Below are 25,239 nucleotides of genomic sequence, written 5' to 3'. Positions count from 1 at the left end.
TTGAAACACGAGTCTCCGCACAGCCGCAGAAAGCGAGAATACCTCATGAGCGGCGGTGGTAAACGAGCTAAGAGCAGTGCCAATCAAAATAGAAATCAACTTCCGCTGCCCCTGCGATAGCGTGCCGACAAAGATAAAAATCACGTTTCGCGCGCCTCCGTTGCGGCGGAATCGAAACCGCGAAAGCGCGTTGCCGCTGAGAGCGAGAATACCTCGCGAGCGGTGGTTATAAACAAGCTAAGAGCAGCGCCAACCAAAATAGAAATCAACTTCCACAGCATCTGCAAGAGAGTGTCGACAAAGAGAAAAATGGCGTTTCGCGCGCCTCCGTTGCGATTACGCGGCGAAACCGAAACCGCAAAAGGGGTATGGCTGCAGTCTGCGCGACGCACTGAAGCTCTAAGTCAGTTCTGTTTATCTCCCCAAGAAGGTAGCACAAATTTCAAATGCTTCTTGTAAGTCCTAAGAGGTGGCAGCACCTCCCAGTAAGCGTGCATCGTCATTATGGCGCGAAATTTCAAATGGAAGGTCGAAACCGTACCCGTACGGCGAAGACCTTGCGGGACAGAAAACCGCCGCCGTACATGTATGGCAAAAACAGCCAAAGGGTTAAGATCTTTCGAATGCTACGCAAACGATTCTTCAAGACATACCATGCGGCTTGCAACCAATCATTCCAAACAATCTTAAGGCAGGAGGAGGAAGCGTGCTGTATTAGGATAGTAGTGAAGACAAACGCTGCAGTTTCCACAGCATGCCCGCCATGTGTTTCTATGTCACTGGCAGCTAAGCTAGCCCATCTCCATTCCCGTCCCCTCAAAGTGAACATGGCTACGTTACTGCCACAAACTTGCTGATATTGACAATATTATTCATTACTGATACGGAAGAAACTTTCAATGCACCTAATGTACTCGTAGAGAAGAAAAAAATCTAGTTCGGCGCATTTGGCTTGCCCCGCTGCCTGCCATTTTTGTTTTGGTGTCCCGCACTGTTACAGTGGCAGCCACCTTTTTGTTGACCTGTTGTCATCCCGCAGCAAACGCGAGATGAGAACAGAAAATGTTTCTTTTTGCGGGAAATTTAACCAGCGTAATGTTAGCACCCCTGAATTTGCGTCAATATTTTTGACAAAAAAGTGTGATCATTATGCAAGTAAATTTGGTATTTAAGTACAGTAGGAAACTATGCTGATGGTTTTGGTGCCAGTAGATTGCACTGAACAATTCTAAAACAGTGGCATGCGTGGCGTCCACTGCTTCAAGTTTAATAAACCTAGCGCATATTGATTTGTGTATTGCCGTCCTCAAAAATTCATAATGTACGGCTAATGGCAGAGTCTTAGGCTTGAAGCTGAAGTGCGCAGTTAGTGCAGTTAGATTTTCTGTCCTTTTACTGGTTGGAACAGCATAAACTTGCTTGTGGGCATAAAGCTGCAAAGTGAATATGTGCGAAAAAGGGCTGTGTTCTGCCAAGCCGAAATATTCAGAATTGCTACTTCAATCATCGTGAATTTCAAGTGGAGATTGTTTCAATTATGTAAAAAAAAACAGGCAAAGCTTCTGTTAACATATTTTTTGTAGTGCTGGTGTTGCAAAAGACGAGATTATTTTACTGCTGAAATTAGTTTATCGAAGTGCGTGATAATTAGGATATTTGTGGCCTTGTCCCTTTCTAAAAATTACTGAATGACTTTACATTGCTGACACTGCTGTCATTGCATTTGTGTACTGCCGTTGCCTGTTAAATGGCCAATGTGCAAACTTGGAGGGTGGCTCCGGAGTGGACCTTTTGGTTGGTGTCGAAATGCTTGAATAATAGTGGGGTGGTAAAAAATGAAAAGTGTGGGCAGGTCAGTTTATGAAGTGAGATTTGATGCTATAGAAGTACAAGTTCAACATACAACTAGCACATGTGCTGCAGCACAAGAGATATAACTAGCTTACCTGAATAACTGTACTAGTTCCTCAAAAGAGCTATTTTGGGTGAAAACAGGAGCATGCAGTGCTGGAACAAAAATATGGCGTGCCATGCATGTGACTGAGCCACATTTGAGAAATACACATTATAATGAGGCATCACATGAACAATGTGTGCTTTTCGATTGTCCAGGTGGAGAGGCCATCCGTCAGATCAACCAGCAGTCTGGTGCCCATGTGGAGCTGTCAAGGGCACCCCCACCAAACCCTGTGGAAAAAGTCTTCATCATTCGGGGAAATCCTCAACAGATAGAGCACGCTCAACAGCTTATCAATGAGCGGATAGGCGGGGTGAGTGGAGTATTTTTGCTGTTAGCAGGAAATGGGTTGAGTGCTGTAGCTCTGCAACTTGTGTGCTTTTAGTTCAGCTCTGGTTATGAGAATCTGAGTGTAGAATTTTACTTGAAAAAAAAAAAAAGATACGCAGTAGTGGAAACAGCTACCCTATTTACACGACTGTAAGTCGACCATAACATGGCACCGCTAAGAAAGCGAGACCAGCAGGAGCTACAATGCACCTCGCAATAACGAAATCCGCAGGGAACGCAAAAAAATTTGTTTTCGTGAGAATGTCGTTGTGAAAAGAGACAGCATAGATACGTAATGCATTGCAGAACAAAACTTTACTGTCCAAATCCCATTAAGGCACATTCACACTGAAAGCGGAGCGGCTAAGCGGATTTTCAACGCGGCAAGGCGGTGAGCGCGCGCGCCTTTTCAGAATGGACGGCTTGTCTGGTGGCTCGCGTCGCAGGGAAGGCGGGGCATCTCGCCATTTCTTCAACAATTTCAGGGATGTGCCGCCATCTCGCAGCACTTTGGGTTTGTACGCGCACTTTCTATATTTTTTTTTTTCCGTGGTGGGTTGGCGCGAGCCGTCCTCTACTTCTGCAACATGATGAGCTCAAACGAAAAAGACGAGATCGTTGGCATTTTACTCGACCCTTGTGTAGTCGCTTTTCAAGATTTTTTACAGCGCAACACAAGACAAGGACAAAAAAAAAAGGTATAAAGCGACGACACCGCGCCGTGTCATCGTTTTATACCTCCTTTTGGCCTTGTCTTGTGTTGCGCTGTAACAAACCTTACTATGGATCCCACCCAACTTGCCATTTTGATGCTTTTCAAGAACAGAAGTGAAAAGCCCAGTGAAATACATTCGTTTACCAACGCTTCCTTAGTGTCGGGCTCTGATTGGTTGCGGCCAAAGCGGCCAACTTGTCCGCATGGAAAAAATTAGTCCGGCGTGATCCAGCCAAGCGGCCGCATATTTTCAGCAATGTGGAAAATCTGCGGCTGCTCGGCCGGATCCGCTTGTCCGCTTTGCCTTCGGTGTGAATGTGCCTTTAGCCTACTTGACAAGCCTTGCTCGAGGATATAGAACTGCATTGCCGACAGTACAAAGTGTGTCGCATGCCTAGACCAGCAGTGGCAGTACTGCTGTAGGGCAGTACAGTAAAAGCTCGTTAATTCGAACCGCAAGGGGACGCCATCTCAGTTCGAATTAAACGAAGTTCGAACTAACGAAAGCAATGAAGAAAAACAGGACACCGCGACCAGGAAGCAGCAGGGCATGGCGCCAGTTCAATTTAATGTTTGAAAAAATCCGTAGAGCCTTGTAGGACCTCGGAGCGCCAACTTTCACATGTTTCAAAGTTAACAGCCTTCATCTCCCCTGACACCGCACGAAACACAAGGTCGTACCTTTCACGGAAGGTCGGGGTACTTTGCCAGCCGCATCCTCTTCCTTTCCCTGGCAACTTCTGCCTCTAAGGCGTCTTCAATCGCCCTCTTATTTTTTATATAAGTGGACAGCGTGCTCTTCGGTATCCCATGCTTCTTGGCGATTTCTTGTTTCGACAAGACTCCGGCGTCCACTTCCCGTAAGATGTCGCATTTATCCTTCAGTGTTTTGGCCATTCTGAAACCGCAAGTCAGCACGGCGAAGCACACCACCGAGGCCTAACTTTTCAAGCGATCCGCACAACAAAGGTCGTAAGCGCGCCGAAAACCAGAAAACTCAAGGCTGCCGAAAGCGGCCGAGACCACCACGAGTTCAGGACAAAGACGTTGACGAAGGCTCCTCCTATTCGTTCAATTCTCGAGCGCTAGCGGCGCTGCGATGTACTGGATTCGCTGTATTTTTTGTGCTGGTTGCGCTATCCATCGGTTAACAACTGCAGCTATACGACAAGATTCTTAGGCCTCTGAGATCGGCGGCTCAAAACCGGAAACCGCAGTTCTCGGAGGTAGAGAGAGGGCGTAGCTGTTGCCACAGCTGTCACCCCTTGCCCTCCAGCCTCTGCGCCAGGTGCTGGCACCGGTTTTACCCGCTTTTTCCTTCTCTCCCCATTTTGGAGGCAACTCAGCCGCTGCAGCCTCGCGACAAGGGCTGCTCTGGCCATGTGCCAGGCGGCACGCTGCCCAGGCGCGGCGGCGCGTAGTTCGAATTAACCGTGCAGAACCAACTCACGTCCGAATTAACGGGCTTTTTTATACATGGACTTCTATGGAGCTTGGCCGGACCAAATCGTACAGTTCGAATTATCCCGAAATTCGAATTACTGAAGTTCGAATTAACGAGCTTTTACTGTATTCTCGGTCAACTGCTTTCGGAGATGCGATCACTTTGCGAGATTTCGCGTAACTTGGCTCCGGACAGAAAGCGCCCGTAGGCACCGATGCACCCGGTGCCGATCGCAAAAGTGATAGTATCGCATGTACATGAAAGCAAATGATCGAGGTAACGGCTCTTTCACGTAAATCTATGTCCGGCGCCGAATCGGCGCAATGCCTCTCCGGTGGCACCAAAACCAGCGTTCTTGAAGCAAGGGATGCATATTCCCGGACAATTGCTCAATCATAGCCAGATTCGTGACACCCCATATGCTGCGACCTCCATCTCAAGCGCCATCAATTATTCCATGTAGGTGGGATCGGGATTTTTTTTTTTGCTGTATTTTTCTCAATGAGGCGCACATTATACAGTGCACTGCATCGATCAGGGATTGTTCGAAACGCGCCTCCACTTTGCATTTTTTCGCCTCACGCGATTAGCCTCGCCGAGTCGTCAGCCGCAGGGAAAGCAAACTGAACGTGCGTTTCGAACAAAAATCCATGATCTCGCCTGATTGGCATGCAAACACCGTCGTCACATGTCGGTAGCAATGTGCGTGCCGCTCATGGTGCTGCTTCAAACGGGAGATCAACAAACAAGATCGTTGCCATGACGCGTTTTCAGCACACCGATCACTTCTGGCACTTTGTTGGTTTTGTGAACAAAAATGGCTGTGCCCACGCAAGTGTAATGTGGTGGTATTTTACGCAATTTTAGTGCAAAACAATCGCATTTGAGCACATTTTCGAGCCTGCTAGCCTTACGCAATATGCGGAGTTATGTTCCAGCAAATTTTGTTGATGCGGCATTGCAGTACAGTGACATTTCATTGCCGAGAGATACAAAATGCATTTAATTCTATGGGCGTTCGCCGGAGATACCAAAATGTTTCGTTTCGAGAATTTCGTTGGGGTATTTCGTTATCATGGGTTCTGACTGTACAGTAAAACCTCGTTAAACCGTACCCGCTTAAACAGTAGTTTCGGTTTAAAAGTAGTAGTCAATTCCCCGACTCAGTGGCCATTGAACATAATGTATTTTGTATCCGCATAAACCGTACCAGCTTATTGCGTACACATCGGTTAAAACGTAGCGTTTCCACATTTCGTCGCGCAAACACGGCGGTGCGTCGTCTCCATCGGGCGGCCCCGCAGAACAAGCCTCAGAGATCGGTACAACGGCCTCCAAGCGCCCTGTGCGTTTGCACGTGAAGCCGCATCAACATCAACATCATTTCGACGCCGCATGGACGCCGTGCCAGAGAGCGTTGTGGCGTCGTGCAAGCGAGGACTCGCGTCATGCTGAAGCTAGGATAAAAAAGATGCTGGGTGCTCAGCATAGAAGAAAAATTAGACATCGTCCGTGCTACCGAACGTGACACGAAGAAGTCGGAGCTGGCCCGCGACATGGATCTGCTGTTGACTACAGTGTGGGGCATTTGGAATGTGAAGTTGCTCGGCAGCGCTGCTGCGACCGCGAAGAGATATGTCGGCAACGAGGATCGACTTTTCACCATCGTTGCCGCTGTTGTTGCCGAAGTGTCAACTAGCGACAGTGATGAGGACGACACGGAAAGCGACAGCACGGGCTATTCAGGCCCGACAGTGGCAGAAGCTGCGCGTTACGTCAGCCTCATGAATGCGATCGTCGCAAGGAGAACAGGGGCGCGATAACGTAACTATACCAAACGAAAAGTTTTCCGAACTCCGGCACCCGGCAATGAAAAAGGCGCCCCGGGACTTATGCAGCACTACTGTGCGCGTGCACGGAGAATACGTAACGCCAATGAGGAATCTGCCGTGCGAGTGTTTGCCGAGAAGAGGGGGGCTGGCTGAGAAGCTGGCACGCAGCTTCAGTAAGTTTGAAGCCGCTGTCGTCGTGCTAGGCCGCCGCGACATCAAATGAAAATAACACTTACGTCCCGCGAAGTGAATAAATACTGCATGTTTTTTCCCCTTTCATCGCACTCTCTGAGTTCAGTTTTCGACAGGTAAGTGGGCGATCTCATGCTATTTCGCTTAAACAGTACTACCGTTTAGTACGTACTTTTTCCAAGCTCCGGCCGACTACGGTTTAACGAGGTTTCACTGTAGTTAGTTTTGTTTGCTCTATGGCGCTACCTATAGCTTTCCACCTTTGCGCACGTTTTTTTGCTTTTCAGAAGGGTTCTCAACATTTTGAAGAGTTTTACAGTGCACACAACACTCATGGAAGGGGAGGGGATGGTCAATAGTTGATGTAAGCGCCGCTGTTCCATTCGCGGCGGCACTTGTGGGGAGCACCGGTCGAGTTGGTTCTTTGTTCTATTTCGGTAGTTCATGGAAGAGCAGACACCGCTCACGTGTTTCTCTTGCCCTGTAGCTCTTAGTTTGAGCAAACGTATTGGTTTGACGTGTTCGACTTGACTGCCGGCTACGTGCTACTTCCATGCTTCCTCAGTCGTCATGAGTGCTCCAGGCCCACTAATCATTTGGCACTCGTTCACAGTAGCGTTCAAGAGGGCTGCCATCCTTTCTTTATACCGGAGAAACAAATCACTGCGCAGCTGGCCGCAAGTTGGATGTTTCTGAATGGGTGGTGCGAAAGTGGCGACTTTAGCGAAACAAAATTTTCACCTGTGATGGCAAGTGAATTTCCCACGTGCCAAAGTCTGTACGCTTTCCGGAGCTGTACGCCAAGCTTGCGGCGTAGAACTCTGAAATGTGGGATTGGTCCCACATGGTGCGGACCAGGTCGCACAGTGAAGTGCGACCTGGTCATGAAAGAAGCCCGGAGCTTCGCCTTCTAAGGACGTGCTCCGCCGTTAGTAAGAGTGGCTGGTGGCAGAAGACTGCAAACTTGCACCAACCGGACTTGTTAAAGGAGCTTCCCTGATGGCTGCGTGTGGTTGGGTGCATTCGGCATGGGCTGCTGTTAAGGGCCGTTTATAGTCCGACGTAACGTCCGCGCGCGCTACGTCATGGCGGCAAAAACGATCCCTCTATAGTCGGGTGCACCGGCACAGCCAACGTAACCGGCGGCTTCCGACGCGCCCCGACGGGCCCGGCGCCAATATGGCTCCTGAGCCATTCGCGCATCAAAGTCGTCGGAACTCTGGCACCACAATGCATTGCGCGCGAAGAAAAAGGCGCCATCACAACTCCGCAGACGGCTTTTGCGGACGGTGCACGACTTGGCGAACCTTCTGCGCATGCTCTGAAGATAGCAGCCTACGGCGCGCGCGTTGAAGTATAGAGGGGATGGCATCTCTGCTGGCGCAGCGCAACCGACGTAGCGTGACTGACCGCGAACGATGCTCGCCCGCGCGCTGATAGCGTCGGACTATAAACGGGCCTTTACACAAGATTTCGTGGTGCGGTCATTTGCCTTCATTGTATTGCAAATGTGGAATTTCATTCGATCATGACGCGCTATGGGACCATAGCAGCGATGACGATGGTAGCACTTGTGAGGACGAGTAGAGTAAGTAGTCCACTGACCATGTCAGCTACTAATAAATTTTCGTTATCGAATGCGCCCTCGGGTATGCTTTCCTTCCCTGTCACACGCGTTAGGGGTGGGTCTACCTACAATCGTGTAAATGCGGTATGCCAATTGCACCAAGAGCAGTCCTCTGCGCCAAAGAAAACACAGTAACCAAGACCTGTTTTCATTGATGCTGCATCGCTGGTAAAATTGAAACCAAAACTTAAAGCCCACTATTGTCATCCTGGAAGTCAATGGCGTGGCCACATCAGATGTTCCTCCAATATGCTGATTTTGCCTGTTTTCAATTTAGTTGCATTTTGCTTCAGTGTAGGTTACTGCAGCTTTGTGGTTGTTGTTATTGCTGTTTGGGGTGCAGTTCGGTACTCCTTGTACTACTACTGTGGCACAGGCTTCTCAAGGATGCCGCTAGATTTAAAAGAAGCCTCGGATAATATCCGTTCGCACATTGTTTCACATTGTTTAGCATAGTTGTTGATGCGGGGCTACCTAAATAACATCTAAGGTGCATACTCGACTGTGGACACATACTTAGGGCCACTTTTCTGGCAACCCTGCACGATCAGAAGAGCAGATTCCATGGTTGTAATTTAAACAACTTGTACGTGATAGTGGGATTTGTTGTGAATTTTGGTATGAACTGAATAATAATAAACAATATTCAGTTCCTTTCTTCTGGTTGTAAATATCTAATTAGATTTTGTTACCTGCATTAGAACAAATGATGCAAAGTATTTAATGCAAGAAATTAACTCAATTTAATACGGGACATTTAAAAAACGTCACGATAAAACGAGTGAGAAAATTGCGTGCTCGTTAGAATCGAGTATGACCCTAAATTTGTGTTACCACATCGCCATAGGTATTCAAAATGGCTGCCTCGTATACGCTTCAAGCCTAGCTGCTGTAGCTTCCTCCATGTGCTGCAATGCCTGTGCTTAGGGTATGCATCCTTTAGCTTAGGTTAGTGCACCGTCCATCTTCCTGTTTTCTGCGTTTGCTCCAGCAGCATGGAAGTGCCACCTGCAAAGACATGCCGAGTTCATCACGATGCCGCAATTCAAAGCAATGCAATCACGTGTGGAGACGGATAAAAATCGGGCCGTATCACGGGCGTACAGGGTTCTCGAAACTTGCGTGTGGGACTGGCACAAGCAGAAGAGGCGTTCTACAGCGGTGGGTGCTACGTATGGCATGGCCACGTAGCGCCCATCTTGAAAGCGACCTGCGATGGAGACAAGAGTCTACGCATCTAAGCGCACCGCGATGTGTTCCCGGCGCTTAAGGGGGGAGGCGGGGATCAGAATTAACTTTTTTGTTTCTTCACAGAAAGGGCTGAAATTTGGCACACACACTGCACATTGCAATAAAGTGACAAATCTAGAATTTCATTAGGATATCTTAATTAGTTTTTGTTTTGTAAGAATTTACAAGTTCCTTGCTTGTGGAAAGCCTGGCACAGTAATGAAACGTGATAGGGAGCTGGGAATACCTTACATGTTTGCCCAGATGTCTAATCTACATCAAGACAGTGTTCGATTTTTTTTTTAAGGCGCTAATAATTTTTTGCTCAACATAACATGCACATGACTGTGCTACACTGCATGGAGCCATTTAGTAATTGTGAAATAATTAAATAATGGAAAGGTAATGAAACATTTCAAGACTGTCTTTACATACAGCACAGCTTGTGGATCACAGCAAAACAAACTGGACCAAAATCGGTCCAGCCATTGTTGTGCTATGCTTTCCACGAGCGAGGTGATTGACAAAAAAAATGCAACTGAGAAAACTGGCTGCAAAGTTTTAAAAGCACTGAAAATTTAATAAAAAGCACCAGGACTGTAATATTTTGAATCATTGCTGTCAGGCATCTTCTTACACCTTTGCCTCATTGTTTGGTGGGCTTTGGATGCCTTCTTCAGGCGTTCTTTATCCTTTTCTTGCGCCGTCTGGAGCTGTGCACGACTACCATTTTCACTGCCAGACCGAGCCTGGTATCGCAGTGTACACCCACAGAACGCTGTTGGCACCTTGGGCACAGAGTTTTAGCGATCAAAGAGTTCACCGCGGAAACAGGCATAATAATAACTCACAGTCACAGGGGGCCGAAATTTGTTCTTGGCATTGCTGCTTCCGCTCAGTCGCGGACACTGCGCGAAGGGAGTCGCGAACGCTGCACGCTTGCGCTTCTGCAGTCACCGCTGACATAAAACGCGGCTGGCGGCGCGTCTGAATCGTGCGACGATTCGTCTGGTGAGCCTCGAGTCACTATACAGTATGTAGCTCGTCGACGGTTGGGGCTCGCTCACAGGCTGCGTGTTCCTGTCGCACCATGCATCGAAAACGCGCACCGTCTCTGCCGGCGATGGGGACCTTCGACCCGCGTCGCCATCAACAACGCGATCTCGGTTGCGCGCGGCCGTACGCACAGGTGCGAAAGCCTCTGTTGGCACGTCTTCCTGTGGCATGGTTATCAGTGTCGATGTCACAGGGCGATTGTCGGCTTTGCTGCTGGAATCGCACGGTGCAAGATAACGCGGCACGTTATCCGCGTGTTCAGTCGGGTTCTCCGCTTCTCCCGCTGGCCGCCGTCTTTTTCTCGCCGTAGGAGGCTTGCGCTTCCGTTTTCCGAAGGCATGCTTCATTTAAAAGTTCTTTTCGAACGAGCGACGATCCATCACTGACCTGGGAGCGTTCATAAATCCGAATTCTGCGAGTGGTAAACGAAGAAAGACACCGGCGTGGTTTTCAAAGCAGACAGCTGCGGTCCGCTGTGGTTGCCAGCTTGCCCGCTGCTGCAGCAGCAACCAATGGCGAGACGCCTTTCAGTACGGCAACCAATCGGAGGCCCGCTTTCATCGCAGGGCCCGTGTGACAGCCTCTAGCAGACCCGCGCTTCTTTTGTGTTTGTGTGTTTGTTACAAGATGGCGACGACCGAAGAATTCAGAAACGGAATGGCGAAACTTCGAGCTTTCGAACGATACCAAGATGGCGGCGTTCGGTGGCGGGAAAGACGAGTTAGGGCTCCGCGAAGTGCGGTGATTTTACGCGATTTAAAGCTGTTTTCTCGCCCTACGCACTGATAAATTAATTTTTTTCGGGCACTTTTAGTGCGTTTTCAGTCAAATCATTTTGATACAATGTAGATTAGGCATTGCAGATACCGAAACGCGTCGTTGCCAAAAATCGATCTTTTTTGCGATTTTCGCGATCTGATCCCCGCTTCCCCCCTTAATTCGCATTGAAGCGAGAGGCCGCAGAAAGGTCAATTTTTTCGCTCCTGCTACCGCACTTCCTCGCTTCAGTGTTTCGATAGACTCGCGCGGTCATTCGTGTTCATTTTTGCTTGTGAGTGTGTGACATTATGCTTGTTAATTTAGCTAGTAAGCAAATGTGCATTAAAAGTTTATACGGCTGATAAAACTATCTTTTCATTTCGCATAGCTGTCTACTAATTGATAATCTTAATCAATGCTTGGCTTTTCGGGTGAAACTGTGACTTCTGTTTATCGCAGCTTTAGTGCATTGGGTGTACATCTTTGTTTTTTCCAAATGAAAGTTTTATTTCTGTGTGAAAGAAAGTGCGCGGTATTGTGAAGGACTTTTCTTTCTTTAGGTCACGGCAAACGAGTGCATGTAACTATTGAGAGCACCTTAGAATCGAATAAATACACGTACCTGCCAAACCTCCCGATTCGCCCGGGAGACTTCCGATTTTTTACTGAACTTTCCGATTTATATCTCCCGAAAAGTGGTCTATGTTCCCGGAATACTGGTTTTTGCGAAACCGGCATAGCGGAATCTACAGCTCCATCGTAATCGTCAGCATTACCAACAACGGCAGCACTAGCACCATTGGTATCATCGACTAAGTAGCCGACTACAGCGCCTAGTAAGCCGACCAAAGCCAGAGCCAATGTAGTTGCATTTCATGCATGCCTTCCTCCATGGTACACCTTGTTGCTGCTTCTTTTGTCTATGATTAGTGTTGGCTAGGCCGCGTGTGCGGTGTGCCGTGTAAAGTTCGAATTTTCGTGTGCTTGATGCCATGGCGCTATCAAAGCCGAAGAAAAGGTATCGGAAGGTATTGCGAACTTCTGAATTTCCGGGCTTTTTGACATCAAGAAAAGAACATTTTGCATTTTGTAAAACCAGGGTGTCTACCAACCGGGAAAACCGGGAATTCTCAGGGATTTTGAGTAGTCTGGAAAAAGTCAGGGAAAACTCAGGGAATTTGGGCCTCTATCAGGGAAAATTAGCGCCAATTTTATTGGAAGGGTCGAAAGTCGCGGTAATGCTGGCTCGAGCAGCAGACGGGAATCGTCTTTGACGCCCTGTCGTCGGCTGGAGGAGTTGCTAATGGGCAGTCAACGACCGACTTTCCGGATTCCCGATAATTTGGACGGCCTCGCGGCACCGCCACGCACCCCATAAAGTCAACGTTTCAGAACGTGTGAAATTTTGGACGCAAGAACTCTTAGCCGTCCGATTTTCCGGACGTTTTGCCGTGACCGCAGGTCTGAAGCGCCAATAATCAAAGGCACCACCGCTGCCGTTTTAATTACTTCGCCACCTCGAACCGGCACTCTCGCACACAGATGCGCTGGCAGCCGTTGCCACCACTGCGGCAACGCTAGGCCTAGCTGCTTCGATGTTCGCTATGAAGCTTCTTGTCATTGGGTGCCGAACTTTTTATTGAAAGAATTAGCTGCTGTCAGCAATGGCACGGACTCCATTTTTGTGGTCCTCGTGATTGGCTTAGAAACTTAGAAAACACGGTGCGTTAATAATGCCGGTTCCCCAAAGTCAGCTTCGCCTCTGTACAATAATGTTACATGGTGAAGCATACGCAAAAGTATTGCTGTGAAGCATAACAAGCGTGGGAAGGGGCTATTGCCACGGAAAACAGTATGTATTCCTTAATTATACACACGTGCACCCAGTATTTCCTGTCACAGTACGAACGCCGATATGCCTAATATGTGTACCGACAGGCCTTCAGAGCGTTTTCGAACGTGCCTGTGGTGGTTTGAGCCCCTAAATGCGTGTAAATGACACGCATTTATTTTTTTTTTCAACTGGCCGATTTTTCTAACGAAGGCGGACCAGAACAGAAATGATGTACGCATTGAGGAATAAACGAAAAAGGCAGCTTGCGGCCGCTGTTTTGAAGGAGCTTGAGCTCAAAAAACAAAGTTTTGGCTTATATCGAAATGCAGGTGTCCCGCACCCAAACCAAAATAAACTCTTTAAAGCAATGAAACACAACACCCAGGCGTCGTGCGCATGCTGAGAGTATGTCAGGACAGTTGAGGTTCACTTGCAAGCGGTTGAGAGAGAATCTCAATTGTGACAGAGTTCGGGCCTCATAGCACTGAGCTTGCTATCAATTGATAGAAATAGCTCATATTCGAATATATTTGCTTCTACGTGAATCTCCTTTTTATTCGTATTTGTGAATGTCCGACTTATTTGCAATTTTTTTCGAAGACACTTTATTTGCTCTGCATTTTACTAACCCCTGCCTTCTATTCTCTTTTTGAATAACATAAACACTACTCCTTAGTATTCAAATTGGATTAAGTCGCTTTTTAATTTTTTTCATGTGCTTGCTCAAGAGTGACAGCATCAGGCGATATGGTTTCAGCCTGTCTTGACATGAAACATAGTTCTGCATCACTCAGGGAAATGGGCAAAGGCACTCAGGGAAAACCCGGAAAACTCAGGGAATTTGGAAATGTCAACTTGGTAGACACCCTGAAAACATTTTGGATGCGACGTCAGCGTGTCTCATGGTGTTAACGACGACTTGAAACTGCGTGTTTTCACAGCAAAGCATCAAAGCTATGTTCGCACCACTGAGCAGCAAGGCAACATGAACTTTCTCCGGAACAAGTGCGACGACAGTGTCATGTGTGAAGTGCCTGTTTACGGGGTTCCTCGTTGAACACAACCTACCCCTTAGTGTCAGCGACTACGTTGGGCCTCTTCTATGTAAAATATTTTCGAAATGCGACGAGGCGAAGCGCCATGGATGTAGATGCAACTCTGAAACGCAACTGAAGAATGGGGAGGTGGCCAACCTGAAATTTCACAGGCATCTCTCTCGAGCCTTCGTTTCTTTATTCGGAGTTTCCCTCAGCTGCTGCCCCGAGATGCCAAAGAATCTGCTGAAGACGCTTTAGATGCTCTCGAAGCTGAGTTTGCCACACTGCAGGCGTACAGTCTTCCAGAGGAAATTCGTAATTAATGAAGAAAGGTGGGACATGCAGTGGTCTATGGTTGCAAAAATGGAAAACATGTTTCACCGAGTTAAGGCCACCGGATGTTAAAACAGTGATGCAACCCCCCCCCCCTCTTTGGCGCAAAGTCTCCCGATTTTTTTTATCTCGCCAGGTTGGCAGGTATGAATACAGTATATGGCCAGAATGTTGAAGAGTAACTATAGCCGGTGATGCAAATTTTATATTTTTCAGTGCACTTGTAATGCCGGCGAAAAAGAAACAAAACGTAAACTTGATTGCAATATTTCAATGTTTAAGAATTCAATGTTCCATGAGAATTTTGCGCTTTGATCTCCGCGTCACCCCTTAAATACATTTTGTCCACGAACATTGATGTTACCCTCTTACCCTACTTTCGATCTTTGGACAACTGCTGTACATTTGAGACATATTTTTTTCTTTGATTTCCATTCCTGTGATCTTCCCTTCAAGGAGTTTCTGTGCACAAGTTCTGTGCCTACCAGTTTGGGCAGAATTGGGGATGTCATACACTTCCTTGATTCAATCCTGGTCATGGCAACAATAAAGACCCTGTGTTAATCCCTGCTCCAGCCCATCTGGTGACAGATTCATGTCAGGGTGACATTGATGCACGCTCCTCATGCTTGGCTTCTGTAGAAGTGTGTGTGCAGGGGGGGGGGGGGCAGTTTTGTTGCATTAGTTAGCACAGAACCCTGCAGTGTGCCTGCCTACCTGCCAACTTTACAAATTCATCACATGTGCTTGACATGACATGAGTATATTGTGTGGTTTCATGTTCAGTGCAGCCACACATAGTGATCGGTCTTTCGGTGAGTCTTGCACAAGCCACGACTGTCGATGAGACTTTCGTAGTCTGCACGGCGACAAAGTCCGTTCGCTGCCGCTGCTTCCAGTTACGCTGGCTGCACCTGTGTTGAACTATCGGTCTAACTACAGGCACTCTTGTTCTCGCCAACAGGACATAACGTGTGCTCAAGATACGTTGGACTACAGTCGAACCTCAATATTGATCGCAAAATAGTTCGATATAGCCAGAATTCGATATATAAAATCACGTGGAAAACGCGTAAAAAACTAGCACAAATCAATCAATGAAACAATTGTGGCGCAATAGATACTCACATGAAGCTTCAAACAAAGTATATATTTAGTTCGCTGAAACTACTGAAGCAGCGTAGCCTGCTTCATATTGGCAACCGCGTGTTTGACCACGGCATCCTCAACATAGTCCAAACGGTCCACAAGAGACAGTCCAGTCCCTTCTATTGCGCCGCAGTAGCGGTGTACAACGGCCAAAGCAACTACAGCCTCAGTTGCAGTAGGGAGTGGGGCAACATCAGCGCTTGCTGGATCAGCCTCGGCAGCGTCTTCGTTTGGCCGCTGAGCAGTCACTTCTGCAGCGATCTCCATGTCTGTTAACTCCGCCACTGTTCCGGTGCTGTCGTCACCGCCAACGAAGTCCTCAATGCACATGCTGTGTGGCCCAGCACCGGCAAATCGCTCGAACTGGCTCCAGGTTTCTTCAAGCTGGCATTCTTCCTCTGTGCCATCCAATGTCAAATCTTGGGTTGCTTCCTCGGAAGCTTCTTCAATGCGGGTCACGAAACCCGCATGCCGAAAGCAGTAAACTTCTCGGCGCCGAGAATGAACGCAAAGTTCTTGGCCTTCTGCTGTAGCATTGGTCCCGATATAGGAATGTTCCGGCCCCTTACGTCGATAAGCCATTTGTACGGCTCCTTCGCGATGTCTTCAAAGGCAGCTTTGCGCATCCGCTGCGCGCCTGAGTGCTGGTTCTTTTCTGCCTTGGCCTTTATGTCACTCTTATTTTTCAGCAGAGTGCTCAAAGTACTCCTAGGGATGTTGAAAGCTTCGGCGACGCTCGCTTTCTTTTCTCCGTTTTCAACGCGCTGTATCACTTCCAATTTCGCAGCAAATGTCAGGGTCGTACGCTTCTTCGCGTTTGCAGACATCACACCCACCACGACAGGCCTACGCCACATACACGACTGGCGTAGCACAAACGGCAGCACCGAGACGCACGTGTTGTCGATGTTGTCAAACTAGCCAACCTGGCCAAGCCACGGCCACGCCAAGCCACCGCGTGCGTACGCCGCTACGTTCAAATGGCGCCCTCGGCGCAACAGATGTGGGCAGCTGTCGTACGCAGCAGTCTGAAACGCCCATCGTGCCGCCGCTCTCTTCGAGAGTGTTGCGGGAAAGCTCGCCTCCTGTCAACAGAGAGCACTTAGTCAGGGGCGGCGGAGTTCGATATATTCATTTTACATCCGGCGCCGTTCGGAATAAAAAATTAAAAATGCATGCGATTTTCCACGTGATATAGAAAGTGTTCAATGTACGCAATAATTCGATATATCCGTGTTTGATATATCGAGGTTTGACTGTATATTTAGCCTGCCCGCCTGCTCCCGCAGTCTAGCGACACTGGAGATCCCGGTGGCGTGTTAGGCCTAGTCCCCCGAAGCACTCCTGACAACGGCTGCATTTCCTCAATGTTTTGGCACGACGCTACTATGTGGCTCGAATTTTTGCGGCGTATTGACAGTGAAGCTCAAGGAAAACCTTTAGGATTAGCGCCAACTCCTGCTACTGACCGAAAATCGGAACTACAATTGAACCTCGCTACAATGAAATTCGCAGGACGTGTGAATTTGTTGTGGCAAAATTTGCCCCCAAACACTGTCAAATTTGACTACACACTCACAAGCATCATTTATTTCAGAAAAAAAGTCTGACCTTTCGTTGTGGTGAAATCTGACCCAAAACACTGTCATATTTGTCTACACACTCAAAAACGTCATTCATTTCCGAAAAAAGTGTCTTTGTTTGCCTCCATCCGTTGGTCATCGCCGTGGTGCGATGTTCGCACTTGGTCAGCAGCTGCGTTGCGACGTCTTCATCGTGGGCGCCAATGAAATTACGAATGACGTCACAAGCGTCCATTACATCCAGTGCATGAGGCAGGGCCGATGCATCTGGTGCATCACATTCATCATCCAACGATGCGTCGTTATTGTGAACCTCTTTAGTGTAGACTCGTTCAAGTCTTCGTGAACAATTACGTCTGCATGAATGGCGATGTATTCATCTACGCTGACGTCCGTTGGTACATTTCCGGTGTTTCGAAGGTTTGCACATCGCATTGACAACACTGCTGCAGGGACGAACGAGATGCTGGCTGCGTCATGCTGGGAATGCATCTGCTGAAAACTAAGTGGGTGTTCAGAAGGCATCACCATAGTGACACTAGCCACAGACTACATTGCTGGAGGCTACTAATGCAGTAGCACTTGCATATACAGTCGAACCCGACTATATCGAACCCGTTTACATTGAATTATTCTTTATAGCGAACAATTTCTGTTCACGGTATAGTTACAATGAGTATATATAGCAAAAATTACGCTTACAACGAACAAATATTGCAGTGACTCCCGATATATTGAACATTAAGCGGCGGAAAAGTGCCCCCAGAAGTTGCCTTTCCGTCGCGGTAACGGGGAATCCCGGCGGCGCGGCTTCATCCTACCGCTCTCCCTGCTGCGACTGCGCTGCCTCGGGCTGTTCGGGCGAGCCGTCGACACTCCCCCTGTCTCGCATAGTGGAGTCTATTAGGCCACATCCTCCCGCTTTCTCTTTCATCTTTCACTTCCCACTCCCTCTCCCCTGACGACGCTTTGCCGTGCTTCCTCACGGGTTGCAGAATCAAGCGTCGTTCCTTTCTTTGACGCTCCCCACCAAAAAATGATCCTGGCCCACCTACAGCGCTTGCTCAGACAGCCAATCAGAGGCTCTTGTGCTCTTTGTGCAAGATGGCGAAAGTGCGAGTTGTCTGGCTGCTTTTCTGGTTTATCGTGTTTGCGCCTTGTGGGCCTTCACTCGCAGTGTTGCCTTGATGAAGCAGCAGAATTCGCTTTTAGTCGGGAAGCTTGAAATCGCAAATGGCGTCGAACGCGATGAGAAGTTGGATGACCCCGCAGCATGCAAGATTCCGAGGAGGACTCTCGGCACGATTAGGGCTAAAGTCGCCAGACTTGCAACCCGGTGCCCATGGTGCTCGACGCGTTCGCACGGCCGTTTACGAGGTGTTCTTCATACGTGCCAGTTTCCGCATGCGCGGTGATGACTAAACTATGATGAATGTGATGAAGCCGTTGCTGGTGTTGCCGAAGTTTGGAGCGAGCTGGCAAAATTTCCGGGACATTGAAACAACGGTGGACGAGTTTGTGAGTGCAGATGATGGTGTCGCGACCATGGTGGAGCCCGGAAACGGGCTACATCGCCGACATCGTACCGAGCACAAATGAAAGAAAGTAGGCACATTGAGGAAAGCAACTACCGTATTTACACGATTGTAAGTCGACTCGAATGTAAGTCGACCCCCCCATATCGCTTGACCGAAAAAAAAAAAAGAGCATACCCGAGGGCGCATTCGATAACGAAAATTTATTAGTAGCTGACATGGTCACTCGACTACTCGTCTTCACTAGTGCTGCCATCGTCATCGTTGCTGCGGTCCCACAGCGCGTCGTAGTCCAGCAAAATTTCAAATTTGGCAAACGACCGCACCAGGACATCTTGCAGAACAGCTGCCCACGCCAAATGCACCCAACCACATGCAGCCATCACGGAGGCTCTTTTGATAGGTCCGGTTGGCGTAATTTCGCAGTCTTCTGCCGCCAGCCACTCGTTGTACTCTCGGCGGAGCAGAACCTTAAAATTAAGCCGAAGGTCCGGGCTTGTTTCATGACCACGTCGCACTTCAGTGGCAGGGACCGATCACGCATTTCAGCGACGTACGCCGCAAGCTTAGCCTACAGCTCCGGAAAGCGTCCAGACTTCGGCACGTGGGAAATTTATCACTTGCTGTCACAGGGTGAAAATTTCGCTTCGCTGCAGTCGCCACTCTCGCACCACCCATTTAGAAACATCGAAATTGCGGCCCGCTGCGCAGTGATTTGTTTCTTCGGCATAAAAAGATGGCAGCCCCCTTGAACGCTGCTGTGAACGAATGCCGAACGATTGGTGGGCCTGCAGCACTCATGACGACTGGGGAAGCATAGAAGTAGCACGTAGCCGGCAGTCAAGTGGAAGAGAGAGTGATCTAAGGAAAGGAAGGTCTCGTCAAAAAGTTGCCTTTAAACCGAGAAAGAGAAACCCGCGAGCGGCGTCTGCTCTTCCATGAGCTACCGATACCCCCGCAAGCGCCGCCGTTCTGAGGGTGCCGCCGCAAATGGGAACAGCAGCGCTTCCATCAACTATCGACACCCCCCTATGAGTGTTGCATGCACTAAGACTTTCAAAAATGTTGAAAAATCCTTCCGAAAAGCGAACAAACACGCGGAATAGCAAAAAGATACGGGTATGGCCATAGAGCAAACATAAAATTGTAACTACGTTGTAGCTCTTGTTGGTATCGCTTTTCTTGGCGGGGCCATGTTTTGGTTTCGATTGTAAGTCGACCCCCCAACTTCAGACTTTCAAATTTTAAAAAGGGGGTCGACTTACAATCGTGTAAATACGGTACGCTCCTTTGTCCACATCCCCTGAAGTGATTGGTGCACTCGCATTAGTCCGGTGCTTCTGCACAAATGCGGAAGGTTGCAGCCTCAGCTGGTGCTCCGACTCCTTAGACAATGTAGGGAAGTGCGTGCGTCGCAGGCAGCGAAATTGCCCAAGCAGAAGAAAATGCAGGACTAATTTATGCGATACTAAGCTAGTTTCTTCAATAAAGTGTTCTTATAAAGGGTATGTGCTTTTGTGACATCCAATTATTTAGCAGGCTTATATCAAATTATGCTCTATATCGAACTGATAGGCGTTTCTTTTTGTGATTTCGATATAGCCGGGTTTGACTATTGAAATATTTTGTGGTGTTTTGTTAAAAAATAAGCTCTTTGTTTTTTCAAGTTTTCTCAATCTTTCTTGGTGTTTTTTTTTTTTACTTGCTGAAGCGCTATCTCTGTCTTCAGGACACATAGAACCATAATTTTAACAGCAGCATGTAGCTACATGTGTGTACTACACAATGCACACAGTTCAGAAAAACAATAGGTGATCAAATTTAATTGTATCTGGAACAGCTCACTCAATTTAAGAAGTAATTACATTTTTGAGATCTGCATGAAAAACTGTCTGGGTGACAATTTTGATTACATTTAGCAAAAAAAAGTTTCTGAACCCCTCTTCCTTCCCTGAAAGTCAGTGTAGACTCTCTGAAAAACTACAGCACGGCCATTTGATCGTGGGGCACTGCGCAGTAGCAATGTTGAGAGTGCCTTCATTCCATGAGGACAAAAAAAAAGGCACCTCTGCAATTCATTTGGGGGTATGTTCATTACACGAGTAAATACTACGCTATTCTTCTTTGCATTTCTAGCATCCGATTCGTGCTTGTTGAAAACACTCATTTGCAATACAATTGGATTCTTCTCACACTATAATTTGGAATTCATATAGGTTATTGCCTTCAAGGCTTTTGTCTTACTGGGAAATATGACGGCAAGATGCTGTGATTATGGAATTTTGTGCAATCCTTTCCCAAATCATCACAGCGTGCATAAATTTGCATAATGTTTCCCTCTACAGCCTCCTCCAGGAGCGGCCAATGGACAGGGTCCCCCTAATTACCCGACGCAGTACCCACAGCCTTAGTAAGTACTCTGCACACATACTTTGGTTGGAAGCGTTGCAAGACTGCATGTACTTGGAGTGTGTTCACATTATTTCTCTTTCAGCCAACAGCCTCCGCCTCCCAACCAGCCATACGCACCACAGGGTTGGGGAAATGCTTATCAGCACTGGCAGAACCAGAGCGCGCCACCAAATGACCCCTGTGAGTACTTGCCGCCTCTAAGAAGCACATTTAGGCCTGTTTCTGGGTTGCATGCCACGGGCATTCTTTTGCTTTGAGTGCATTGTAACACACGTGCCTGGTACTTGTGCTTCGTTCTGTACTTTTGTTTAGGAGTGTTATGTTACTTGATAAATGTCTCTTCATGCCTTGTAAAAGTAGTGAAATCTTGTTAAATGGAAGCTGCCTTTCACTTGCATAGAAAGGCGGTGCTCATCATGCCACTGTTTCTCGGCTTGGAAAGCACAACACAAAAATATGACTCGATACAGCTACAGTTCTTTGCAATTGATATGTTGCCGGAAAACAAATCTTTGCGCATTAACATTAGTACATCGCTAAACTGCATTCGTATGATATGCTTTCCATGAAACGGGATGAGGCACATGCTACGGAGAACAGTAGCCACCTGCCATCAAAATGCCTGGGCATTTTGCGCTGGCGCAGGCTCTATTGTACATTCGGTTAAATTGGACATTTCTTTTAGGTCTCATAAAATCTGAGTTAAAAGGAGATGGTCCCAGAAAAATAGTGTTTTTGCATGATTTCTCAGTTTTCAGTTATTATCCTTGATCATTTAAGTCTTACTTTCTTAAAAAATGAACGCTGAATTCAAACAAGAAATTGGTGAAAAGTAAATTTGAATCGGTCGCGGTGGCTATTGAAACCACAAATTTATGTGCATGTCGGCTATCTTTGAATGCCTGCCTCTTGGAACCTCAGTGCTGTCCATCTTTGCAGTTTGGAGAGGTTGAGAACGCCTTATTCTTGTATACGAGGCGCCTTCAAGCTTTGTATTTCTGCCGAATAGAGAAATTCTGATATAGCAGTTTCATAGCCAGTGTTGAGCTTCCCTGCTGGCCATTTACTTTTTTTTTATTTATGGGATAAATTGGTGAAATTTAGCATGCAGGTGTGATTTGTTATGCTGATATCATAACTGAAATTATCGTATTTGCTCGCATAAGGAACAACGCACCCCTGATTTTTGACGATTCAATTTTTAATTTCCAGTGTAACGGTCGCACCCCGAACATGCCGCAGTGATATGTCCGGTGTCAAGTCTAGCTAATAATGATCTTGCTTACCATCTGTCGAATGCTACGGGCACGACTCAAAGCAAACCAAGTGGTCTGCACGCACCAAACATTCTTAAGCAAATGCCCCATTTCATTCATTTCATCTCCTTTCGCACTTCCATGACAAAAAAAAAAGAAAAGCTGCAACGAAACTTGCCTTTATTATGTGTAGGCTTTATAATGGTTGTGGTCAACAACAAAAAAAAGGCGCCTTTGGATTCTTGTCGTCTGCACCCATGAGCGCGCAATGAATCTCGAGTGGCAACGATAGCAGCCACGTTTACACTGATACGTTAGAAGTTTATTTATACGCTGACACTTGCAACAAAGCTAATAAATTTGCCCACCCTTGGCGGAAGCTTGCCGTATTTAGTCAGACAAATGCCGCAGTTTCTGCAACCCGCCCGCCATGTGTTCCTATGTCACTGGCAGCTAAGCGTGCCCATCTGTTTCTGACCCCTCAAAGTGGACATGGCTTCGTTATTGCTGCAAACTTGCCGATAGTAACGATATTATTCGTTACTGATGCGGAAGAAACTGTTTCAATGCACGTAATGTACTCATAAAGAAAAAATCTGGTTCGGCGCATTTGGCTTGCCTCGCCGGCTGCCATTTTTATTTTTGTTTTAGTGTCCCGCACTGTTACAGCGGCAGCCGCCTGTTTGTTAACCTGATGAAAAAAATGTCGTTCTTGCGGGAAATTTAACCCACGTTATGATCGCACCCCTGAATTTGCGTCAATTTTTTTGAAAAAAAAAAATAGCTATCAATAAGCGAGTAAGTACAGCAGTTCTGTGCTATTATAGTTTTCGAGTTACAATTGATAGCCTCTAATGTTCACCCTCAAATTAATTACACATATGTTCGCCAAGATTTTCACGTGCGCATGTTCACAAAGGCGCTTTCTGTGCAATTAAGCTATTTGTTTATTCTTGAAATGCCAAAATGAGCATAAAATATTTAGCTTTCCTGTGCATATTGTCTTACCAACGACATTTGCAAAAAACATAATTTTTTGTATGAGGTGCAGTTAAAAATAGACAGCTTTATTGCACTCATCAATGTGTCAAGATCGAAGTGCAAAAGATGGAATCGTTTGTCTTCATTCGCTGCGAAATGGCACTGGGATGACTGAAAGCAACTGCACAAAAAGTGAAAGCAGAGAAAACGGAGCTCAGTTCCATTTGTTTACTACTTTCCTGCAGTTGTTTACTACTTTCAAATGTATTCTTAATTCGCATATAGAGGCAGTTTTGACAAGTAGCGTGGAAACTTGCAAGCGCTTGAAGTTGTCAGATCTTAATGTAGTTTTAATTTGTATCCAGACAATGTAGTGTGCAAGTATCAAAAATATTGATGCCCGTTACAAATGCTGATACTTGGAACATAAGCTATACATCTGGTACTGTTGATTTTTTGCTGAATATGTAGTGTTATGTGCACATTTTTGATAGCTTTTTGCACTCATAGATTTCTACACTCTAGACTTTACTGCAAAATGAGTTGGGGCATGATGCTCTGTGAAAAATTTTAAGCTAGTATGTGTCCATAAAAAAAACCCTATATATTGTTGCTGCAGATGTTGCAACTCGGGAACTATTGCAGATACAATGAAACTAATCAGCTTTCAAATCAGAATCGCAAATTCCACTAGTGACTAAAATTTCGAAGTACCCTAGGTGAAGAATAGTCGTTTTTGATGAGCATCATCTCCACTTAACAAGGTGGTTCTCTATTTCTCTACACAGCCACTCATGAATGTTTTTGGTATCTTGTATGGGCTATGAAACGTGTATATTCATGCCTACCAGCTTGGGCAGAATGGGGGATGTCACTAAATCCTCGCATTCAATCCTGGTTCAGGCTACAGAAAAAAGCCCTGTTTTAATCCCTGCTCCAGCCAATCTGGTGACAGATTCATGTCAGGGTGACATTAGTTTTTTGCCTTAGTGCATGTGGCTGTGCTGGTGTCATTATGGTGTCTAGGATTTTTGATACAAAATTTAGTGAATTCTATGGACTCAGTTTGAATTCCTTATCTTTTTAAAAATTGGTGCAAGCTTGTGTGAAAAAACCGATAGCAGGAAGTGTATTCTGTAAGAGTCCACCTAGTGGACAGTCTATTTCGGCCGCTGCTGAGTGAATGCAGCTATACGAGAGAGGAGACGAGTGGCCCTAACCAATCGGCAGCGGCCGAAATTGACCGTCCACTGGGCGGGCTCTTGCAGAATGCCACCCCCGATTTCGAAATGAATACATAGAACCTCGATATGTTCCCATTAAAAGTTTAGCCGAGCATCATGCACAACTTGGCGTGTTGAATTGCGATATTTTTTACGCAAAATTTATGGACAGGCACAGCCCATAGATGCATTGCAAAACCAGTAGACCCCTTCAATGCTACATAGCTTCCAATATTTAAGCCGCAAATTTTCTTGACTTGCGCGGTTTTGAACAAGAAACTGCTGTTCAGGCACGGCAGCAGAAAAAAAAAGCAGACATATTGTTCAGTAAGTAGGCTTGAGCCACCGATCCCCCAAGCATGCACGAAGGGAACGAGCGTGCGCGGCAGCCAAGCAAATGGCGTCCTGTCCATGACGTCACTTGCGAGAGGGGGCACTCCAACTTATCGTCGCTAATTGCTATAAACATCTTCATCGATCTGTTCTACAATGCGTGGTACTTAGTGCCATTGGTAGCGTAGTGCACGCTTTTTGTAGGTGATAATCCCAGCGCGCCGCCTTTCGCTTCGGCAGCATCCGGCGTCGCCTACCAGCTCGATTTCGTTTCGGTTTCCCATCGTCCTTTTAATGCACTATGCATTTCAAATACAAAATGTGTCTCGGGTTGCTGGAGCCCCACCAGCCGATCTGTGTAGTGCGGCAAGTATCCGCGTGACACTTTGCATTACGTAGATGCTAACAATAGTTAAGGGTG

General features: G+C 47.1%; 2 protein-coding genes across 5 annotated transcripts in view; one reads left to right on the top strand and one right to left on the bottom strand.

The window, feature by feature from the left end:
• The window catches only part of LOC139052227 (far upstream element-binding protein 1-like), a 113,787-nt gene that overhangs the window by 62,832 nt on the left and 25,716 nt on the right, over positions 1 to 25,239 (top strand). For all 4 annotated transcript variants that reach the window (XM_070529325.1, XM_070529327.1, XM_070529326.1 and 1 more), the window contains 3 exons: positions 2,113 to 2,270; positions 20,959 to 21,023; positions 21,108 to 21,205. In XM_070529325.1, the coding sequence (XP_070385426.1) occupies positions 2,113 to 2,270; positions 20,959 to 21,023; positions 21,108 to 21,205 (321 nt within the window). The remainder of the gene's footprint in view (positions 1 to 2,112; positions 2,271 to 20,958; positions 21,024 to 21,107; positions 21,206 to 25,239) is intronic.
• Positions 15,514 to 16,077, bottom strand: LOC139052239 (uncharacterized). The gene has a single exon (XM_070529336.1). It carries the CDS (start codon positions 16,075 to 16,077, stop codon positions 15,514 to 15,516), a length of 564 nt encoding a protein of 187 aa, XP_070385437.1.

This window comes from Dermacentor albipictus, unplaced genomic scaffold (assembly GCF_038994185.2).
Source record: "Dermacentor albipictus isolate Rhodes 1998 colony unplaced genomic scaffold, USDA_Dalb.pri_finalv2 scaffold_20, whole genome shotgun sequence".
NCBI lineage: Eukaryota > Metazoa > Arthropoda > Arachnida > Ixodida > Ixodidae > Dermacentor > Dermacentor albipictus.
Note: the sequence above shows the minus strand (reverse complement) of the source record. Positions and strands in the feature narration are given on the sequence as shown.